The sequence below is a fragment of the Mobula hypostoma genome, chromosome 5 (genome assembly GCF_963921235.1).
Source record: "Mobula hypostoma chromosome 5, sMobHyp1.1, whole genome shotgun sequence".
Classification (NCBI taxonomy): Eukaryota; Metazoa; Chordata; class Chondrichthyes; order Myliobatiformes; family Myliobatidae; genus Mobula; species Mobula hypostoma.
The window spans coordinates 157990269-158014860 of NC_086101.1; the positions used below are offsets into that span (position 1 = coordinate 157990269).

General features: G+C 38.2%; 1 protein-coding gene across 4 annotated transcripts in view; it reads right to left on the bottom strand.

Annotated features, from left to right (window-relative positions):
- The window catches only part of gak (cyclin G associated kinase), a 136832-nt gene that overhangs the window by 107602 nt on the left and 4638 nt on the right, over positions 1–24592 (bottom strand). For all 4 annotated transcript variants that reach the window (XM_063049208.1, XM_063049210.1, XM_063049209.1 and 1 more), the window contains exons 2-5: positions 19464–19525; positions 10753–10812; positions 6644–6758; positions 6336–6478 (exon numbers count right to left, since the gene is read on the bottom strand). In XM_063049208.1, the coding sequence (XP_062905278.1) occupies positions 6336–6478; positions 6644–6758; positions 10753–10812; positions 19464–19525 (380 nt within the window). The remainder of the gene's footprint in view (positions 1–6335; positions 6479–6643; positions 6759–10752; positions 10813–19463; positions 19526–24592) is intronic.

Sequence of the window (24592 nt, forward strand, 5' to 3'; positions counted from 1 at the left end):
ATAACTGTTAATGAACCTGGTGGTGGGAGTCTTGAGGCTCCTTGACCTTCTCCCTGTTGGCAGAAGCAAGAAGAGGACATGTTCTCTGATGATGGATGCTGCATTCCTGTGACAGTGCTCCATACAGATCTATTCAATGGAGGTGAGGACTTTACCTGTGAGGAACTGGGCAGTCCCACTAGAAAGTAAAGGCACTTCTGTGCTTTCTTCACAACTGCACTTACTCTGAAATGACTACACAAGGAATTTAAAGTTGCTGACCCTCTCCACCTCTGATCACCGATGAGGACTGGTTCATGGACTTCCGGTTTCCTCCTCCTGGTCAGCTCCTCAGTCTTGCTGACATTGAGTGAGAGATGGTTGTTGTGGCACCACTCAGCCAGATTTTCACCCTCCCTCCTATCTGCTGATTCATCACCACCTTTGATTTGGCCAACGACAGTGTTGTCATCAGTAAACTTAAATATGACATTGAAGCCGTGCTTAGCAACACAGTCATATGTGTAAAGTGAGTAGAGCAGCGGCTAAGTACACAGCCTTGTTGTGCACCTGTGCTGATGGAGATTGTTCAATAGTTCCATTTAATATCAGAGAAATGTATGCATTGAACATTCTGAAATTCCTGTTCTTCGCAGACATCCACAAAAACAGAAGGCCCCAAAGAATGAGTAACAGTAAAAACGTTAGAACCACAAAGCCACACACACACACACACACACACACACACAGAGCAGCAAAACAACCACCAACCCCAAACCCCATCCACTTCCACAAAAAAAATGATCAGCATGCTCCACCCACCAAGCAATGGCAAAGGCAAAGGCAGAGGCAGATTTGCCGTGTACAGAGCCTCCAACAGCTGATCCACTGCTCCTGATGTTCTGCTTTCTCCCATGACTTCAGTCAGCGGTACTGGCATAGAATCAGCCTGTCCTCAGGACCACGAAGCCTTGGAACCCTGAAGGTGCGCTCATCTTCTGGGCTATATCCTTGCGATTTCAAAAAGTGGCCGGTCATGAACCGCCAGGAGCGGGTCCTACCACCACAAAGAACCAAAGCCTAAGTGTAATTCCAGGTCAGGGTTTCCAAAAGAACCCCTTCTACCCTGGAAAGGAAAAATAGATTCATCAAACATAGAAATTAAGCTGTTGCAGCAGATGAGCTCGAAGGAGTTGCTGTTAAGTGCCATTGTAGTTCCACCCCTCAAACTTGGAAAGTGTTATTGTCAGTCCAAAATGGCTGGGGTTTGCAAGTGAGAAAGTCAAGCATCCAATTGCACAAGGAGGTATTGAGGCCAAGGTGTTGAAGCTCATTGATTATTGATTAGTTTTGAGGGGACGATACCTTTGAATACAAAGCTGTAGTCTATAAAGAGCATCCTAATGTATACATCTTTGCTGTCCAGATGTTCCAGGGTTGAGCAAAGAGCCAATGAAATGCATCTGCTATTGCCTGTTGTGACGATAGGCAAAATGGAGTGGATCCAAATCGCCTCTCAGTCGGGGGTTGATCTGTTTCATTACCAACCCCTCAAAACACTTGGTCACAGTGGATGTAAGTGCTATTATTGGATGATAGCCATTGAGACAGGTTACCATGTTCTTCTTAGGCACCAGTATGATTGAGGTCTACTTGAATCAGCTGGGTACCTCAGACTGCTGAAGCAAGAGATTAAAGCTATCGATGAACATTCCAGCCAGTTGATCAGCACAGGTCTTTAGTATTTGGTCAGATACCCCACCTGGATCAGATACTTTCTGTGCGTTCGCTCTTACATTAACCTTACAAACTGAAATCACAGAGTCATCAGGGGCTGTGGGAGCTCATGAAGGTTCCTCCATATTTTGATGAACAGAGCAAGCATAGATGGCATTGAGCTCATCTGGAAGTGAAATCCTATTTTCACTTGTGTTATTTGATTTTACTTTGTAAGAGGAAATATCATTCAAGCCCCATTGAGGCTCCTTCATTGATTCAAGTTTAGTTTGGAATTGCCACATGCCAGTCAGATGGCTTACTTGGTCACCAGATCTGAATACCTCTGATCTGGCCCTCAGAAGATTGCAGATCTCCTAGTGAATACAGGGCTTCTAGTTGGGGAAGACTGAATGATTTTGTGGGGACTGTTTTTATAAAGTGCATGACAACCATGGTCTATTCATTCAGATCCACTGATGAGTCATTGAACACAGCCCAGTCCACTGACTCGTAGTAATCCCATAGCCGCCCCTCTGCCTCCCACAGCCACCTCTTTGTTGTCCTTATCTCTGCAGCCTTGCTCTTTAGCCTCTGCCTGTATGTAAATAAGAGAAGGACAGCCAAGGGTTTCTGAAATATGGTCTGGGCATGAAACAGAAGGCATTCCTTCTCATAGTACAGTTGTGGTCTAATGTGTTTGGACTGCTGGTGTCACAGGTAATGTGCTTATGGTAATTGGGCAGAGATTCCTTCAAACAATCGTGGTTGAAGTCTGTGACAATTATTTGAAATGCATCAGGGTGGACTGTTTCTTGTTTGATGCCAACAACATGCAGTATCTCAAGTGCCTGATTACAGTTGGCCGATAGAGATATGGAAACTGCAGTCAGGATCATGGAGGAATCCTTGCTTGGTAAATAGAATGGCCAGCATTTGATAGTTAGGTGTTCCAGGTTGGGGGAACACAAGTTTGACAAAGCCACCACATTGGAGCACCACAGAGAGTTTATCATGAAACACACAACCCCACCTTTTGCCTTTTCCAAATCAGTAGTTTGGTGCATCCTGTGTATTGAGAAGCCTTCACATCTGATCGCCAAATATGGCAAGCTGGGAGTGAGCCACGTCTCAGTAAAACACAGAACACAACAATTTCTCAGTTCCCTTCAATACAGCAATGTTGCCCTTAGGTCCTCAAATTTGTTCTCCAGTGACTGCAGATTTGCTAACAAGATGTTGGGTAGAGATGGTCTCATTCTTCTGTTTCAGCCTGGACTGGAGTCCCCCTCTCCTGCCTCTCTTCTGGGCATGGCGATGAACCTTCATCCACTTAAAGGTGCCGTACCTGGTTGCTTGAGAGTTAAGTCCATGGAGTCTTTCAGAAGATCGTGAAATCTGTAGTTCACTAAGTCAATTCAAAAGTATGTTGTTTAAAGCGGAATTATATGCTGCAGTGAGAGTAATTCAAAAGGGGTATATTTAGAAATTTTGTAGGCAGCCCACAGAACGTTGTCATGGTTCACAGCACCATCTTGATTCTTGATGGAGCTATTTTAGTAGAAACCCATTCAACAAACAAAGCCTCATTCCTGAGAAGTTGCTCTCCTGTCATACCATGAGGAAAGAACAGATTTGAGCAACAATACTGTAAATAAAAGAGGAAAAATAATTTCAAATTGCAAGTGATTATTTTTAGTTGATTAACAAAATAAAAGACATTGGTTTCCAGATTGCTTTTCCAAGATTGGGAATTTATTATTTAATTTGTGTATTACTTCGATTATTATATACCAAACAAAAATGTTCATATTTACTGCACTCTGTGATTTTTTTGGGTCAAAGGATCTCCCTGGACTTGCAGGACTTCTTCTGACCTAAAAGTCTGAAAAGTATCCCATATAAAAATTCAATCCTCCTATAAAGCCTGGTTCAACTTGTACACAAATTTTGATTCTGAATTGGGACTGAAGATAATGACATATGTAGAAGCTGGAAATGGTGCAAAATAAAAATCACAAGGATGGGGCTTTATTCCCTGGGTGCATTGGAGGCTGAGGGGTGACTTTACAGAGGTATGTATTCTACTGTGCTTACTAAGGAAAATATTTTAAATGCCAAAGAAATGAGTGAAATAAGTAGTGAGGTCATGAATCATGTGTATATTATGGAAAAATAGGCATTGAAGCTTTGAAACACATTAGGAAGGGCAGATCCCATAACCTCACCAAGTACATCTGTGGGCCTTATGGGAGTCCAAAGAAGAAACTACGGAGGCTCTTGTAGAGATACTTACTTCATCAGGACTATGAATATTGATGAGTCCGCTACAACACATTCATGGAAACTAGTTATGTGGTTTAAGAAGTGTTACAGAACCCACACATTTCGGCTTTAGCATGCCTATTTTCATCTTTACTTGCTCCCTTTTCTTAAAGCATCCAAACCCTTTGCTGCAGCCCAAGTTTCACTTTCTTTCATTTACCAGATAAAAATATTGTCTCATTTTCCCTCTAAACTTAACTAGACAGACATCAGGCCCAAAGGTTTAAAACCTCCAATTACAGAATTATTCTCGCCAAACCTATCCCGTGTGATGAGATTATGTTACAGAAATTTAAGTTGTTCACCCTGAAAAGAGCCACTAGCCTAATTATTCTTGATATATCTGTAGTCCTTCATTTTTATGCTGTTTGTAAATCAACATGAATGCAGTTTGATTCAGTCATTTTAAATAGTTAACATAAGTTCAACAAATCTTAACATAATACCTTTAGAAATAAGTCCCAGTGCTTTGCCCTCATTTTGCAAGTGACTTGCTTACCTGTCTCCAACATTTCCTTTGTTCCTTGGTTTTGGTTAATATCCAAAACGCAAGTGATCTTCCTACTTTTCTTACCCGAATGTATCAGGTCACATTTCCTTCAAAAATAATTTGTCACTTAACTCTCCATTGTGTATTTTCTCATGTTTTTCGGATATTTTTTTTAATATCTGTTGTATATTTTTATACTTACTTGTTGCCAAATCCAAATTATTAATGCAGTAAAAAACTAGAAAAACTAAAAAAACAATGCAGAGAAATATTTCAACTATATACACATTCATATGTATTTTAACCATTTTCTATTCTTGAAACTTTCTGTTATATTGAAAGGAAAATTCTTCCTATGTAAAATGGTTGCTGTCTATTCTATTGGACAACTTGCAATATCATTCTGCAAAAAAGTATAAACATACTCTTAAGTGGCCACTTTATTAGGTACACCTGTAAACCTGCTCATTAATACACATATCTAATCAGTCAAACATGCACAGACACGATCAAGAGGTTCAGTTGTTGCTCAGACCATACATAAGAATAGTGTAGAAATGTGATCTAAATCACTTTGAACATAGAATTATTGTTGGGGCCAGACAGGATGGTATGAGTATCTTAGAAACTGATCTCTTGTGATTTTCATGCATATAATCTGTAGATTTTACATTGTGCAAAAAACAAAAAAAAAAGAGATCCAATGAGCAGTAGTTCTGTGGGTGAAAACGCCTTGTTAATGACAAAGGACAAGGGAGAATGGCCAGAAGAGTTCAAGCTGACAGGAAGCCACCACAACTCGTGTCAGGGTTCAAAGTTCAATTCCGGTGTCCTCTGTAGTCTCTGTATGTCTCCCCCCCCCCACCCCGAGGAATACGTGGGTTTCCTCTAGGTGCTCCCACAGTCCTAAGACGTACAAGTTAATTGGTCACTGTAAACCTACGATGAGGTTAGGGTTAAATTGGGGTAACGGGGGTTGCTGGAGCACTGTGGCTCGTAGGGCTGGAGCAGCTTATTCTGTGCAGTATCTCTAAATAAATGAAGGCAAAAGTAACTCAAATGTGTTACTAAAGTGGTATGCAGAAGAACATTTCTAAACGCACAACACATCGATCCTAGAAGTTAATGAAGACCACACCAGGTTCCACTCCTGTACCTAATAAAGCGACTAGTTACTGCATCCCTACTCTTTTCCCTACTGAAAGAGTTCCAAAATCAGCAGCTTATGGAGCATAAAAACTGAAAATGAGAGCATTAATAGAAACCAGAGAAAACTACTCAGCCCACTGAGCCTGCTGATTAGGGCAGCCGCTAAATTGGGCCAAAATATAATAATCCCAATGCATGTCAATGCATCGGAATCCACTATATTACACTTGACCAACCTCCCACCACCCCCTACCCAATACATAATCATTCAACAGGTAGGGCTCCAGCACCAATATCTACAGCAAGCTCCTGCTTATAGCCTTTTGACCCCAAAATTACCTGTTTATTGCTGATCTTTTCCCTTCATTATCCACCCTCAATACCAGTTCTTTACACTCAACAGAACACTTATCTAAAGAGGAAGTATCAGCATGAGTTTACGGGAAATTAGTTTAAGTGACAGACAACAAGCCAAGGACAAATGCTCCAGTCAACTCTATTTCTTTCAGATGTCCAGCAATTAAAATTTCCCCAAAAGCATCAACTGAGATTTCTTGATGTGAACTCAGATTTCACCAGAAAAATAAATGGTGAAACAGCTTATTCTCAACATTATTTTTAAAAAATGAACTTCCACAACTAAGTGCATTCTTTTTTAAACTTGGGTGTTTCTTACTTTCAGATCTCGGTGAATGATTGGTGGTTTCTGTTTGTGCATGTGTTGTACTCCACGGCAGGTCTGATAAAAGATTTTGAGCACCGTATTACATGGCAGAGAGCCATTTACTTCAGCTTTTTTTAAAAACTCCACCAACTGTCCTGGAAGCAGGAAGGAGAAAAACAAACAAACAAGAATTACGCCTAAAGTTTAACTAAATTTTAATTTTAACAATTTCTCTTTTTACCTGATCAGGCTAACATCAATCAAAACAATCATCCACCCAGCATTAAACATCATGTCTTCAATACGCTTTAGAACCTTACCTTTACATAGTTCTGTGAGTATAAGAAATTCTCCTTGTCCAGTATCGGATTCTTCTTTTCCTATAGAGGCAGCTGAACTAAACTGTACAATGTTAGGATGCCCTGAAAGCTTTTTCTGAAATTGCTTTGTCAAGGAGAAGTATTAATAAATGTTTGTACATATCCATATTTTAATGTTGCTTTCATTTTGGTCACAAAGAATGTTGCATTGCTTCATGAAGACATTAAACCTACTAAAAACTCATTGTACACATAGGACATGAGGAAAATACACCAACAAAGCACAAATATAGTAATTCTTCATTGAGTATCCTGGCAAGCCCTTCCTACAGCTTCAATAAACGTGCCCAAGAGTCAATATGTTCTGAGTAAAATGGAACACATTGCAAAAAGAATGTCAAAATGTAGCCAAAGAAGGACTATTTATTATGAGTTACAGGGGGATAAAATAACAAATTAAGCCACCTGCCACAGTGTCATTCATGGTGATGTTTACTGCCCTGAAGTGAGAAGACAGATTGTTAAAAAGTTCTCAAAAAGAAAATTATAGTTCCATAGCCCAATGAAAGTGTGAATTAGTAAATGCTTGTAATGCTTCAACAACCTGTAAGTTTATTCTGAGTGAGTGGAGAGGAAGCAGCAAGTGTAAAGCTCTGAACAAAGCAAAATACACCTGCCCATTCAATGCATCAGATCACTTAAACCTTGACTTACAGAGACAAGTATTCATCTCAATTCTGCCTTGGAGGAGTGTTCTGCCACTATTTACAAAACCAACTAAAACTGAAAAACGTCAATCAATCTATCAACTACTTCAAGTTAGTTATTGTAGGCTGCAAACCCCAACCTTAAGCTAAAGGACGTAACAAATTGCAGCTTAAGTATACTGGCCTTGATCTGCCTTAGGTAACTTAAATTAAAACTGTCGCTAGTCTTCTTTTTCCCTCATGCTGCATACTTTATTCTGAATGACCATTACTTTTATCATGGTATGATAAAGAATAGGTACTTATGGAAAACAGATCTCTCCAGTTGAACAGATGATGCTTATGTAGCCCCCCCCCCCCACACCACCCGGCCAGCCTCAGGGTCATTTTAATTAGACTACGCAGTAACATAAAAGAAGCATCTTACACTTAGGTTTAAAAATAAATCAGTAACTATCTCTCCTTCCAGTTTCTGCCAGTAAATTCTATATAGTTGAATTACCAATAATAATTCCTGCATTGTGGAAGCTGGAGTAGTTGTGGGGGCGTGGGGGCAGGTATCAGTAAAACATTAGAAGTGGTTAGTGCAGGTGTCATATGACAATGCCAACTCCACTACAGAATTCCACCCCTCAAATGCTTTGTTCATTCCAATGACAAGATGCAGTGCTGTAGATATAGTGATTTTTCTATGTTGAGTACAGGCAGTCAAAATTAAACATTTAAAACAGGTCAATGAGCTTACTGTACTTTTAATACTGCTTCATGTTTATGAAATTCAAAAATGGACATCCTATGGAACTAGCATTAGTCAGTTACAGTTTTTAAGGGGGAGGAAAAAGTTATAGTGTTAATGAGATGCAACTCCTGACACAATAGTAATGAATTAAAGTATCATATTTAATTGCCATGTTATTTCACAGAGTTACAATCATTCATGTTTGAATGGAAACGGTAGTCATCTTAATTCTACTCACAATCCGTTGCCCAAAGATAAATGTCTCGAAACAGTAAGTATAGAGGTATTTCCTAGTTTGCCAAAAGGTATTTTTCTTCCAGTAACCCAGGCACAAAGATTAAACACTGGAACAAAACTATTTGAAAGATTGACCACAGCCTAGAAAAATTCTTGATGCAAAAGACTTATTATTTAAAATTCATTCTTAGGAAAATCTTATCAAACATTCAGAAATCTTCAAGAAAGCCCATCTATTTCATTGCTGTGAAATATGTTACAAAGTCCCAATAGAAACTGCAGATAGGTCTGAACAACATAACTGTTGTACAGTTCAATGTCAACAAAATACCTAAATTTTAGTATTAACAAATGTAGCTGTGATAGCAGTGAATGAAATTTATATTACTCAATCGAACACTAACTAATGCATGCCCCAAGAAATACTTTGAAGGTAAAAAGAACAAATCACCCAAAGTTAACAGATCATAAAAAAAGATTCACTTATGCAGTGAGATGCAGGATGCAATGTCTTTACTGCCTCTAGACATAACAATTCTAATTTTTTCCCAGTTTGCCAGAAGAGATTTGAAACAGTGGAAAGAAGCAGAGTATTAGAAGAGAGGAAAATTAAAGACCCAACAGAAAGCAATGCCACAGGCTGTAAATTTCGGCAGGTCAGACAGCATCTATGGAAAGAGAAGCTTTTCAAGTCAAAGACTGTTTTGTTTGTCAGACCACATCAAAATCAAATTTATTGTCATATGCACAAGTTCATGTATGCATAGGTGCAACAAAAAACTTATTTCCAGCAGCACCACAGGCACATAGCATCACATTAGCAACATTCACAAGAAAAGCATAATTATGTACAACTTTACAAGAAAAACAATTAGAATTTTAAAAAAAATCAAAGTCAACTTTAATATCAATTGATCATAGTGTTTGTAATGAAAGAAAGCAAGCCAGAGGCAAATACAGTGTTAGCCCTGCTTCTCAAACCAAAATGGGGCAGTTAACAGCTGAAGTAATGTTAAGAGGCACAGATACGTATGTCACTGACATGCTAGCAACAACACAGGCTACCCCATATCTAAGAACTACACAAATTATTTGAAAATATTTCCTTTAATTACCTCAGGAAAACCACAAACATAATCTTTGTGAGTACACCCAAAAGGGTTTCTAACAGAATTACTATGTCTAGGCTTAGTAGCACTTTTAGAAATAAGTACAATTCTCGCAAATTTACTTAATTTGGCTGACGTAAAAAGCAACAGTAAAAGCAAGAATATTTAAAAGGTTCCATTGTTTAATGGGTAGTGAATGTATAGAGCAGTAGAAAGTTCAAACCTTTAGTGTCAAATCATTGGGAACAATCTCACTGTTACTGCAGCAGTGAGCAAAGTGGAACATTACAAAATGGACCATCTCCCCAGAGGAACAAATGAAACTGCATCAAAGAAGAATGCTTGAAGCACTCTTCACAGCCTCAAGACATTCCAAAGTTGTTGTGATGTGGGTAAAAGTAGTGTGAACAGTGCAATGAAATAATACCCAGAGAAGCTCTCCTAATTGTGTTTCAGAGACAAACAGATCTCATCTAGTGTCTCACGGAGAGCAAAAACCTGACTTTTTAAATCAGAATAAAAGCTGGACCAAAATGATATGGAGGAAAATGTCGCACTCAACGTTTCAGTGCTGTCAAAAAGAAAAAGGGAAAATGGACCCTTGTGATTGGTTTGGAGAACAACTCTGTTGAGATCCATCTTGGCACTGTGAATACCTGATTTATGGGGGGTGGGGTGCGGATTTGGAGGTGACAGCATGTCCTTTAGGAAATGAAGGTAGAATGGAGGCACTTCAACCCAAATATATTCCAAGATATTTAACTGAGTCAAGATTGAAGGGAGTATCTGACAGTCCTTCTAATGAACAGTATTGTACAGCAATATAAGAAAGTGCTAGACTTATTTTTATGCAGAAGCATGGAGGGAAGAACAATAAAAAAGCTTTCGAAGTTAACAGTTGGATCAGGATCGATAAAGCAAATGTTTCATGTAATATTAAAATCATAAAGCTACCGTCAATGGGAAAGAAGCCTGGTGGCCCAACTCATCTATGCTGAACAAATTTGTCTATACAAGTTAGTCCCACTTGCCTACATTTGGCCCTTATCCCTGAACCTTTCCCATCCAAGTACCTAAAATAGTTATTTATATATATATATATATATATATATATACACACACACACACAAAGCAGATACAAATTTAACACTCCCTAATTTTTGTTGAGTTGACAGTGAAGGTATTATTCCATTATCACACATGCACCAGCAACAATTATGGGCACAGAATTATGAGGTTGATTGGCACAGAAGATCTTCTGAATTAAACAATTAGGAACATAAAAGCAACGGAACTCCAATTGACAGAAAAGGATACCATAAAACAAACTTCCTGAATGATTGCTTTGTTTTTCTCTTCCTCATTTGATAGAAGCCGCTGTAAAGCAAACAAGATAATTTAATTTTTTTTAAACAGTATTGTCTTTGATTTTTAATGTCTACATACACTAGTATTCAACTGAGTTCCTGCAGATAAAGCATTACCTGGCAAGAGTCATAAAACACAAAATATGATCAGCAAAACAGAAAGACATCCTGCATTACCATGTATAACTGATGTAAAGAGCCTGCATTTACACAGCACTCCTGTGATGAACACTGCTAACATTGACCGTGACCCATTAGGTGTGGCATCAAAAGCTTTACCCTTGGGATTGGTTTGTCGGAGGATTTTTGAAGGGGAAAGGGAGATGCAAAAGTTGAGAACGTGAAGAACAAAATTCCAGAATTATGGTTAAGACTTTAAGAAGAGTGGTCATCATTAGTATAGCAAAATGTTTGGGAACTTAGTAAGAGGCCATCAATGCAGGAACAGAATCGGAAGTGTGAACGCATGCAGACAAGTGGAATTTTAAGCAAATGGAAGATGGAATTCTTGAAGCCAGCCAGAAGAGCAATGGAACAACTGAAACTGAAGATAACAAAAGCATAGGGGGTAGAGCATTTGAACAACTGAAATCCCGAACACCTGAGCAGCGATGGGTGAAGTTGCAGATATAGAGTTGAAATATCACTATCCTGCAAAGTAAATAGGCCAGCGCTTGCCTCATGACACACAAGATAATGTGATTACAAACATTCTGGAGTGACCAGGAATTGATGGACAGATTAGGGATCTCACTGCAGGAACTAAAGTCGACAACCCTCAATCATTGTTCAATTTAAAAATATCATGATTAAATCAGGAGTGAATTCTGGAAGGGAGGGATTGCAACAGAAAGGCCAAGAATGATATTGGTGGAGTATGGCAACACTCCTGAGGTATGGGAAATTTCAGGGATAAAAATGAGGAGCAGGAAGCAAAATTATAGTGGAAGATCTTCTGACAACAACTGGATAAATTAGAATGGAATCAAACAGGAACAATCCAATTTATCCAATGGAGAGGTATTGGAAGGAGGATGATATGGTTGATCATGCCAATATTGCAAAAAGGTCAGGAGGATGAGAATAAATAGTTAACTGTCATCACAGTATGAATATGTAATTTTGCTATTGAATGTTACAGTCAGGATGGAAACTTGAAAAGAGTTACAAGAAAAATGAGAAAAATATAGGTGGATAAGATTCAAGATTGTTTAATGCCATTTCTAGTATACAAGTGTAAAGGAGAACAAAATAATTGTTACTCTAGATCCAATGTAGCACACAAAAGGAATACAGTAAGATAAAGAAAACAATTAAAAATATTAAATATAAATGCATAAGATAGCTTCTAAACATAGATTGATTTTATAGCCATAATCTTGGGCACAGAAATGTCCGTCCATATGGTGACTCTGACAGGAAATTATATAGTGGGGGGGGGTTTAGTGTATGGAGATGTTGATGATCAGTTTTCTTGATTGTTCTGGGACTACAAAAGTTTTGGCGAGATGTGCATTGTTAAGAGTTTGAAACTGCTACTAGTTTCTACTACTATGCTGCCGATGTAGAAGGATGTTACACTTCTAGTGTACAGATTTCCAAAGAATCACATTCATCAGAAAAGAAATTCCTCTTCCTTCCATTTCTAAATGGATCTGAGACCATGTTTCATAGTTTATATACTCTGACATCAAATCCTTCCTGAATGAGGTAAGATCACCCCTCAATCTCCCATACACCAGATCACACAGGCCCAATTTATTTCAAGTGCATCAAGATTAAACATGAAACTTGGTGGACTTCCGGTAGCGCTCATGGAGTGAAGTCGCGTTCTTGACTCGCTCCATTACCTCTGAGTTTTTTTCTCTATGGTCAGCTATACTTTAATTAACTATTAAGGCATCAATTTTTACAATACTTTGAATTAAACTGAATTCTCTGACAATTGGATGATACTTAGATCTGCTATGTCTAAGAACGGGAAAGACGGCAAGGATGGTAAACCTCCGGTTAAACCGAAAGCTACGGATCTCCCTCCGACTGAATCACCGGTGACTTTGAAAGCGATATCGGAGTTAATTCAGAGGGAAATTTCAACCTCTGTTAGGGAGATGATTCGTACGGAAATTGCGGGCTTTGTTAAAGACCTGATTCATACGGAAATCTCAACTAATTTCCAGAAAATTGCCGATTTAATTGATAAGATGCAAACATGTATTGCGGAACATCAGTCGGCTATATCTGATCTTCAAAAATCCGCGCAACAAAGTGAGCTTAAGATGGGGAAAATCGAAGAAACAATTAATGTAATGAAGAAGAAACTTGACTTTTTGACTTTTAAAAACTCTGACTTGGAATCTAGAATGCGACGGCAGAATTTACGAATGATTGGCGTCAGGGAAGCCGTTGAAGCTAACAACCCCATGAAATATTTTTCCCAACTTTTAAAAGATGCATTCCCTACTGTATTTCCTGACCAACCACCGCTACTGGATCGTGTTCACAGAATCCCATCATACTCGTCTAGGTCAGATAGACCTAGGCATGTTATCTTACGTTTTCATTACTTTCAAGACAAGGAGAGACTGTTTCGATTCGCTCGATCTAAAGGTTTCATTGATTTTTCGGATCTTAAGTTCCGATTCGTGGAAGATTTCAGTAAACCAATCTGGGACCAACGGGTCCGTTACAGATCCGTGATGTCGGAATTCTATAAGATGGATTTAAGACCAGCGCTGCTGTACCCTGCACGTCTAAGGATTCGCATGTTAGATGGAGCCCTTCGTTTTTTTGATTCTCCATCGGATGCCCAGAGTTATCTGGATCAACTTTCATCTCCAACATCTTAATTGCCTTCTTTTTAATTTTCTCCGTTGATCGGAGGCTGTGAATTGGTTGGTTTTAACTTTTCTGTGCCCTATTTGGGCAGAAAAGTTTACTTTCGATTTCTTAATATGGCTGCTAAACTTTCTTTTTAACTGCGTCATTTCTTTCTTTTCCCAGGGGATTCTGGGTGGTTACTTCCCTTTTGTCATCTTACGTATTTCCTGTGCGGCCTTAAATTTTGTAGTTTTTTTTAAATTTTATTCTGTTTTGCTTTTTATAATCACTTTATGTTAATAATCCTATTTTTTTTTTGTTGCTGTGTCTATTCATGAGTTTGAGGTTTATTGTGGGTTTTTTTTAATATATATTTTCCGGCTTTTGTTCTGTTCTGTGTGTATTCTAATTGAGCTAACTTTTTTTTACTTATTTTTTTACTGTTTTACAATTAGCTGATCCTTTTCATATTTATACCTTTTTTTTAGGGAGCGTATACCGGAAGTCATGGGGGTAGTTTTAGCGCTTGCTTCTTTCTGGCGGGTCTGCTTTAGATTTTGCCTTGGGGTCTTGGGCTGGGGGGTGGCGGGAGGGGCTTCACGTTTTAGTTTGTTTTTCTTTGGGCTATATACATTATTGAAGTACTGGTTGCGTCCTTTTCCCCGGTATCTTTTGTATGTTCTGTTTCCTCTCCGGGTTTGTGGGTCGCGCCTATTGTCAATCCTCCTTGTTGTGGGTTGACTTTAGGATTTATGGAGTCTATTATTAATTTTGTCTCCTGGAATACTAATGGTCTTAATCATCCTATTAAAAGAAAAAAAGTTTTTAAAGTGTTCCGGAGACTTAAAGCACAAATTTTATTTTTACAAGAGACCCATGTACGGAGGGGGGACAGACTACGTTTTTTCAAATTCTGGAAGGAACAACAATTTCATTCGAACTCCAATGCTAAGATTCGAGGCGTCTCTATTTTTATAGATTCCTCAGTTACTTTTATACAACAGGATATTATCTCTGATCCGAATGGTAGATTTTTATTGGTTAGTGGTTTACTATTTAATAAAAAAGTAGTTTTGGTTAATGTTTATGCTCCTAATATGGATTGTCCGGAATTTTATAAATCATTGTTTGATCAGTTTCCGAATTTGAACGAGTTTTCATTGATTTGGGGCGGAGATCTTAATACCTGTTTATCTCCAGCTTTGGACCGTTCGGCTCCTTTACGGACTTTACCTAATAAATCTGCAAATTTGATTAATTTTTTCCTTTCTGATTCTGGGTCGACGGACATTTGGCGTTTTCTGCATCCTCAGGAAAAAGATTTTTCCTTTTTTTCACATGTTCATCATTCCTATTCAAGAATTGATTATTTTTTTATTGATTCTCGTCTCATTCCTTCAGTGATTAAATGTGATTATGATTCTATAACCATTTCGGATCATGCTCCACTTAAGCTTTCTATTAAAATTATGGCCAATATACCGAACAATAGACAATGGCATTTTAATTCGCTGTTGCTTCAGGACTCGGACTTTGTTAATTTTATGAATGAACAGATTGAGCTTTTTTTTACAATTAACCATACAGAAGATATTTCGGTTAACACTCTTTGGGACACTTTTAAAGCCTATATTCGGGGTCAGATTATTTCGTATTCCGTTGCTTTGAGGAAGAAACAGAAGCAGGAGGAGATGGCAATTGTGGACAAGATTAAAGAAATTGATAAGAAATATGTTATGGCTCCTTCTGAGGAGCTATACAAACAAAGAACTGAACTTCAAATGGAACACAGTTTACTACTCTCGTCCTCGATTGTAAACCAATTAAAGAAAACAAGAAGTGATTTTTATGTTCACAGTGATAAAATTGGCAAGCTGCTGGCTAATCAATTGAAATCTAATTATGTTAAATCTCAAATCAATCAGATTTATAACCAAAATGATCGATTGATATTGGATCATGTGGGGATTAATCAAACCTTTTGTGATTTTTATTCTTCTTTATATCAATCAGAGTCTCCTCGAGATTCTAAATATATGAATGATTTTTTAGATAAGTTAGACTTTCCTCAGATTTCACAGGATATGTCTTCTTTATTAGATACTTCCATTACAATGGATGAGATTAAGAATGTTATTTTTTCTATGAATCTGGGGAAAGCTCCTGGCCCTGATGGGTTTACTGTTGAATTTTATAAATGTTTTGCTTCTTTATTGATTCCTTGGCTCTATAAGGTTTTTGAGGCTTCTTTGAAACTTGGTAAACTTCCGGAATCTTTTAATAGAGCATCAATTTCTTTAATACTAAAGAAGGATAAAGACCCTGCTCAATGTGCATCTTATAGACCAATATCTTTATTAAATGTTGATTCTAAAGTTTTTTCTAAGTTATTAGCAAATAGACTAGAAAAAGTACTTCCTTCTATTATTTCGGAAGACCAAACGGGTTTTATTAAAGGTCGTTACTCTTTTTATAATATTCGTACATTGTTAAATATCGTTTATACTCCCTCACAAAATGTTCCTGAGTGTGTTATTTCTTTAGATGCCGAGAAAGCTTTTGATAGAGTAGAATGGCCTTATTTATTTAAGGTGCTTGAAATGTTTAATTTTAGCTTGAAATTTATATCCTGGATTAAACTGTTATATCACTCCCCTCTAGCCTCGGTTCGTACTAACTCTTTAAATTCACCTTTTTTTCCTCTCTTTCGTGGTACTCGACAAGGCTGTCCTCTTAGTCCCCTATTATTTGATATTGCATTAGAACCTCTTGCAATTGCTATTCGAGAATCTTCAAATATTACTGGGATAACTCGGGGATTAAAGTCCCATAAATTATCACTCTATGCTGATGATTTACTTTTATATATTTCTAATCCTGAGAGATCTATTCCTGCTGTTTTAGAGTTATTAGCACAATTTGGTCTTTTCTCAGGTTATAAATTAAATCTTAGTAAGAGTGAACTTTTTCCGATTAATAAACATCTTCCCTTATATTATAAATTTCCATTTAAATTGATTAATAATTACCTTTCATATCTTGGGATTAAAATTACTTGTAAACATAAAGATTTATTTAAGACTAACTTTTTACCATTAATAGACCATATTACTCAACTTTCATCTAAATGGTTTCCCTTATATTTAACTTTGATTGGTCGTATTAATGCAGTTAAGATGTTTTTTTTGCCAAAATTTTTATATGTGTTTCAGGCATTACCAATTTTCGTTCCTAAATCTTTTTTTGATAGTCGACTCTAAAATTTCTTCATTTATTTGGCAGAATAAGAATCCGAGACTGGGTAAAATACATTTACAGAAAGCTAAGAGAGATGGAGGTTTAGCATTACCTAACTTTAGATTTTATTATTGGGCTATTAATATTCGACATATGAAATTTTGGTTACTTGACCGGGATATACTATCTATTCCTAAATGGGTAGCATTGGAATTACAATCTGTTCAGGGTTATACACTTGGTTCTATTTTAGGTTCATCTCTTCCTTTTGATTCGAAACGCCTTAAGCAGGTCTCTAACCCGATCGTTAAATATGCTTTGCGTATTTGGTTTCAATTCAGAAAATTTTTTGATCTTAATCAATTCGGGTTAGCGATTCCTATTTTAGGTAACATATTTTTTCCTCCCTCTTTTACGGATCGCGCTTTTCAAACTTGGAAGACTAAGGGTATTTTACGGTTTTTGGATTTATTTTTAGATGGTTCCCTTATGTCTTTTGAACAATTATCTAATAAATATAACTTATCAAGAATACATTTTTTTAGATATTTACAAGTTAGAAATTTCCTAAGTACTATACTTTCTTCCTTTCCAATGCTTCCTCCTATATATATTTTAGATTCGATAATTAACCTTAATCCATGTCAGAAAGGTGCATCGGCTATGATTTATAATATTATTATGAAACTTAGGAAAGCTCCATTTGATAAGATTAGGGTAGATTGGGAACAGGAATTGGGGCTTACCATTTCTGTGGATGATTGGGGGCAGATTTTACAATTAGTTAATACTTCTTCTATTTGTGCTAAACATTCCCTAATTCAATTTAAAGTGGTGCATAGAGCACATATGTCCAAAGATAAGTTAGCGCGTTTTTACTCGCATATTAATCCTTTCTGTGATAGATGTTCGGGGCAGATAGCCTCTTTAACTCATATGTTTTGGTCTTGCCCTACTTTGGAAACTTTTTGGAGAGATATTTTCAATATTATTTCTAAGGTATTAAATATAGATATCTCTCCTCACCCTATTACTGCTATCTTTGGACTACCTAAAATTTCTAGTAATCTTTCCCCTTCAGCCCGTAGAATGATTGCATTTCTTACTTTAATGGCGAAAAGATGTATTTTACAACATTGGAAAGAGCTTAATGCTCCAACTACCTTTTTTTGGTTTTCTCAGACGATTTTATGTTTGAATCTGGAGAAAATTAGAAGTAACCTTTATGATTCTTCATTTAAATTTGAACAGATTTGGGGACCTTTTATTCGATATTTTCATTTAATGTAATATTTACCCTTCTTGTTTTTTTTCACTGTTTTAATGGAGGTCGGGATTGAGGACGTGATTTTAAGTTTAACTCTGTTTGGTTTCAAGTTAGCCCATTGCTTTGCTTTGCTTTTAGTTAGTTGCACGGTGGGTTTTTTTTTGGGGTTTTTTTTTCTTTTTTTCCATTGATATATATAAAATCTAGTATACTATTATGTTATCTTGGTTTCTTATGCTTAAATTACATTGTTTGTAGTATTTTCTTTTTGGTATTGTTATCTTTTGGAATTTTATTATACTTTAACATTGTATTAATGTTTATATGGCTTACCTTTTTTGTATACTTACTCAATAAAAAGATTTAAAAAGAAAGAAGATTAAACATGAAACTTGTGAAATTATAATCGATTTAAGAGATTAAGTCACTTTTCTCTTGAAAAAAGCAATCTATAGAATTAACTAAGAGGTTTAAATATACAGAAGTTTTTGATTATTCTTTCATTGAAGAAATGTTTCCCCTTTTAGGAAACAGAAAAATTGGTGGCCCCAAATCTTACAAAGTCAGCAAGGAATCAAACAAAAATTTCTTAAGAATTTTCTCTGCCAATAAAAAAGAAAGGTGAGAATAGCCAAGACAAAAAGAGCAAATCTATTGAAGTAGAAATTTGAAAAAGGGTACGAGAGAGAAGGGGATGGGCAAAGGAAGAAGGCTTCAGGAGAGTGTAGAGACCACGTGGACTGTCTAGGTCAAACAGCCTGTTTCAAAGCTGTAGTTTTCCCGGCAATATTTAAATATTTGCTCAATCTGTCACATTTTCAGCAATAATATTATGCTCTCGCTGAGCTAGGGAGTGGTAATAAACCTCATTCTGATTCTGAGATTCAATGACCCAGCCCCGTCCTCACTCATTTCAACATGAATACATCAACCACACCACCTAAGATGTCCTGAATAATGAATGTAAAGGCAGCTTATAATCAGCCGCCATCATATAATTAGTTATCTGTTTCATTTATTCTCTTAACTCGTACTCCAAATCTTTTCTTTTCGCTCTGTCAGTCCCCTGCTAAAATAGCCAGTGTATTACTTACAAACAAGAAATGTGTGGCTCAGACTTCATTGCAAAGCAAATATTTTTAAATATTTCCCCTGATTTATGAGCAGCCGTTTCAGTTAGACTATACAACTAAATGAAACCAGAAAAGACTACTGCCCACAGCCTGGTAGAGTTTGTTTCAGTTAACAACAGAAGCAATAAAAATAAGCCTAACCTGGCACTCAAAACAAAAAATGCCTTGAATGCACTTCTTAAGTATTTTCAAAGTATGACTCACTTTTAAAGCATAATCTCTTCCATTCCCAAGATCCTGCGCTTCATAAACGAAGGCAAATCCACCTGTTTAATCAAAAATATCTATTTTAGGGCAAGAACATATCAACAAGAAAGTGTATCAATATTACAAAGCACTGATGAACTGGAACTAAAAGCGACTGAAGGCTGTAAATTTCACTTAGGAGTTTGGAAAATGTACTAAGAATTGATGACAAAGGTTTTCAAAATGTCACACGAACCCCAGAATTCAGATTGTTGGTTACTCACTTTCAACCTGTTAGATATAATCAATTTTGCACTCACTCCTGTTTTTTTTCTTCTAAACATTGAACAAAGATGAGGAACATCAATGTTCAACTGGACAACTCAGTTTAGTCATCACAGTTAATTAACACAATGTTATCACAACAGAGAAAAAAAATCCAAAGGAGTATGAGCAGTATATGAATAATGAATGTAAAGACAGATTATAATCAGTTGCCTTTGTATAATTAGTTACCCATTTCATTTATTCTCTTAACTCATACTCCAAATCTCTTCTTTTCGCCCTTTGTCAGTCCCCTGATAAAACAGCCAGTGTGTTATTTACAAACAAGAGAAAATCTGCAGATGCTGGAAATCCAAGCAACACACACAAAATACCAGAAGAACTCAGCAGGCCAGGCAGCATCTATGGAAAAGAGTACAGTCGACATTTCGGCCAGAGACCCTTCAGCTGGACACACAGACGTCGACTGTGCTGCCTGGCCTGTTGAGTTCCTCCAGCATTGTGTGTGTGTTGAGTGCATTATCTAAGTATTCAGTATCATTCTGTAATTAATCACTGTAAGATGAACATCAGCAGACCAGGACCATTCAATCAACAATTCTTTTTACCACTTTCCATCAGAGTAATTCACAAACATTTGTGACATCGGGATTTCAATTCAAACTTGTATCCTCTCACTCTACTGCAAAGTGTAAACTGCTTTTACTCAGTAGTACAGAATTGTAGAGATAACAGAGGCATAATAACAGACCCAACAATTTGTTGAGAAAGCATGCTGTGTATGGGACTGATAGATGACTAACATTATGTATACATTTAAGATAGAATTTCAAAGTCCAGAGCTGTACAAGTCAACCAGCTTATGATTGTGGGGTTCTCAATAAAGAGAAGACCTGAAAACACATCCAGGAACTAATAATTTCTAGCGATGACGAGACAGCCTACATCAGCCTTATTTCTAGCAGTGATGAGACACCCTAACAGTGGTGCTAAGATAACAACCTCTCCCTCAATGGCCAGAGAACAAAAGAGCTGATTGTGGATTGAGGATCAGAGACAGGCTCGCCCTGATTAACATCAATGGGTCTGCAGTTGAAAGGCTGAGTAGTTTCAAGCTGCTCGGTATACACGTCACCGAAGATCTCACCGAGACCATACACACTGGCTGTGTAGCAAAAAAAAAGCACAGCAGCATTTCTTCCACCTCAAGCGACTAAATAAATTTGGTGTGAGCCCCCAAACCCTCAGGACCTTCTACAGGGGCACCATTGAGAGCATCCTGACTGGTTGTATCACTGCCTGGTACAGGAACTGCACCAACCTTGATGGCTGGGCACTGCAGAGAGTGGTACGGACAGCCCAGCGCATCTGTGGATGTGAACGGCCCCCCCATTGAGGACACTTACAGCAGCAGGTGCGTAAAGAAGGCCTGGAAGATCATCGGGGGCACCAGTCACCCCAACCATAAAATGTTTCAGCTGTTTCCATCTGGCAAATGATACCGCAGCATGAAAGCCAAGACCAACAAGCTAGGGGACAGCTTCTTTCTACAAGCTATTGGACTTATAAATGCACATGTCTGTACGTTGCAACAAAGTCATAACGCAAAGATTTTTACTCCCTCACGTGGTGGGACAGATGTAAGATTTAAATAAATTCAAATATCCCAATAAAATGAGAAATGCATCAGGATTTAGAAAAAAATCCACTGTCAGTTTGAGGACAGTAGGCAAAGGTAATAAAATTACTGTAAATTATCTATTTCCAAATGTTTTAATAATCACTAGTGGCTGTATTTGACACTGTTTAAAAGATTATTGTTGCACAAATACCAACAGAAGTGACTGGTTGACGACTCCCAATGACCTCCCACAGATGAACCAGCAGCCTCTTTTGTTAAGACAGTGGTGTGCGATTACTGTGGGGAGGTTCATATAAACAGGTCTTTTCCCTTAAGGATGTTTTTTCCCAAGGAATTCAATTTAAAACATTATTACTTACACCTTTTTTGAAGTAAATTGTGGTAAATTATCACTGCAAACAATGAAGAGGCGAGTGAAAGCAAAACAAAATAGCAAGATGAGCCCTGCTTCTGCACTGCAAAATCAACGCTGGCTGGGGTGAACACTCTAGAGGGGAGAAGACCAGAGAGAGGAGCTCCGAAGTCCATCCAGCTGGTCCAGGTATGAGGGTGGACCGTTCTAAGCACTGAGCCAATTTGGAGAGGTCAAGTACGGCTTCTTCGGTGGCAAAATCCAGGTCTGAAGCAAATCACTGGGCAACGTGTTCTTGGCCTGCAGCACTTCGCCACAGCAAGGAATGGGTCCTAATGCAAGGTACAATACACTGTTTGAATAATCTAAATGCCAGCCCAGATAGACTGGAAGGCAGGGTGTCTGGCGACGTTGGCTCGCTTTGGGCGTCAAGCCTACTTGGAGAGATCAAGAACAGCTTCTCCAGTAAAATCTAGGCCTGGAGGAATTGGTTGTGGTGGGGCCAGGTCTTAGTGTGAGTTTCAGACAATTTAAACACTGGCCCAGATAGTTTGGGGGCTGCTCTCTCTGCGACACTAAGGCTGTGAAACACCCTCAGCTGCTGCGCTTCGTATCTGCAAACTTCATGGCAACTTACCCCACCAATAGGATGAACTGAATACTGCGGCTTGGGCCTATTCTATGCTACTCCAGGGATTTAGATCTTTTAGCATGTGTTTTTCTCTTTCTCTCTGAGCACTGAAGGTTGGTCTTTTTTTTTTAATTCGGTTTTTTCGAGGTCCTTGCTTTGTAACTGTCTGTCAGCAAACTAATTTCAAGGTTGTGCAATTTATACATTCTTTGATAATAAATGCACTTTGAATCTTTCAAATCTATTGTACCACACATGGCAGGGCCTGGGATATCACCTTATCCTCTTCAGATCCCTACAGAAGGAAATCAAAGATCCATGGTATAATTCTGAGGAAAGAGGGACCTGGCTAAGATTTATTCCTCACTCAACTTTAAAAAGTGCAAAAAGACACTGGCTGAAATTGTGCTGACTGATAGCCTGCAGTTGTGAAGTGAAACATCAAGAGATCAGGACAGCGTGAGCCTGAGTCAAATGCAGAAGACCAAAACATATTGTAGGTACATTCCAGTACAGCTGACTGCTGCTCCATCACCAAACTCAACATCGAACACAGAGGCAGATGGGTAATTGCCCAAGGAAGAGTCTAGATGCATATTACATCCAACCTACATCTTTAAGCTAAGAAGCTGTTGCTCAAACTGTGACCATATTCATATAAATTGGGTTGTTGACATTGGAAATATAATTGCTTTACATCTTAATCTACTTCATATTTTAAGTTTTAATGCACTTTTACTTTTTCAAACCTTTATATTTGAATAGTTTTCAACTATTGTTGTGCATAAAGGACTTTCAAACACTGTTGGAAAGTCTCCAACATGCAAGTAAAGGCTGTTGGAATGTCCCAGGCAAGGCCTCAGAATGCAATACCCGAGGTCCACTCTCCTCTTAGAGCTTATTCCACTTCACCAGACACTGTCGCTGTGTGAGGCCAGTTAGTGTGGCCCTCTGCACTCAAAAAAAGTGAGGACAGACTGGGACCATGCAGCGAGAGAGAGACGAGGCCGTGGGATGGTGTACAGGGCAGGGGGCCACATGCTGTGACCACAGGCAGGGTACCAGGAGGGAGAAGGACATGTTGGGACAGGGACTATGCACTGGTACAATCTGACTAACGTCTGGTCTTTAGCGCACTGTGGGAGCTTGCTGTGCACAAATCAGCTGCCGTGTTTTCTACACTGCAAGGGACTACATTTAAAAAGTATTTAATGACCTGTTAAGCATGGTGCAACATTTTGAAAGGCACTACGTAAATCATATATTTTAACATTGAACAGTACAGCACTGGTACAGGTATTTTGGCCCAGAATGACTATGCTGAACATGATTCTAAGTTAAACTCTTCTGCCTGTACATGATCCGTATGGCTAGAATCAACTCCAGTGTCAACAAGGACCTGGACTCACTGCAATTTGCCTGTCACCACAATAGGTCTATGGCAGATGCAATTTTATTAGCTCTTCATGAGGCTTTGGATCACCTGGACAATACTAATACCCATGTCAAGATGATATTTATTGACTACATCTCAGCATTTAACACAATCATTCCTACAGTTCTGACTGAAAAGCTCCAGAACCTGGGCCTCTGAATCCTTGACTTCCTCACAGGACGACCACAATCTGCACGGATTGGAAATAACATCTCAACCTTGCTGACAATCAACACTGGCACACTTCAGGGATGTGTGCTTAGTCCACTGCTCTACGCCCTCGACACCAATAACTGTGTGGCTAGGCACAGCTCAAATGCCATCTATAAATTTGCTGATGATACTATTGTTGGCAGAATTTCAAATGGTGACGAGAGACGTACAGAAGCGAGATATATCAACTAGTGGAGTGGTGTTGCAGCAACAACCTTGTAATCAATGTCAATCAGACCAAACAGCTGATTGTGGACTTCAGAAAGGGCAGGACGAGGGAACACAAACCAATCCTCATTCAGGGATCAGAAGTGGAGAGAGTGAGCAGTTTCAAGTTCCTGGGTATCAATATCTCTGAGGATCTAACCTGGATGTAGCTACAAAGAGGGCACAACAATGGCTATATTTCATTCGGAGTGTGAGGAGATTTGGTACGTCACTAAAGACACTCGCAAATTTCTACAGATATACCGTAGAGAGCATTCTAACTGGCTGCATCACCAATTAGCATGGGGCAGGGTGCTACTGCACAGGATCAAAATAAACCTCAGAGAGTTGCAAAACTCCATCATGGGAACTAGCTTCAGTA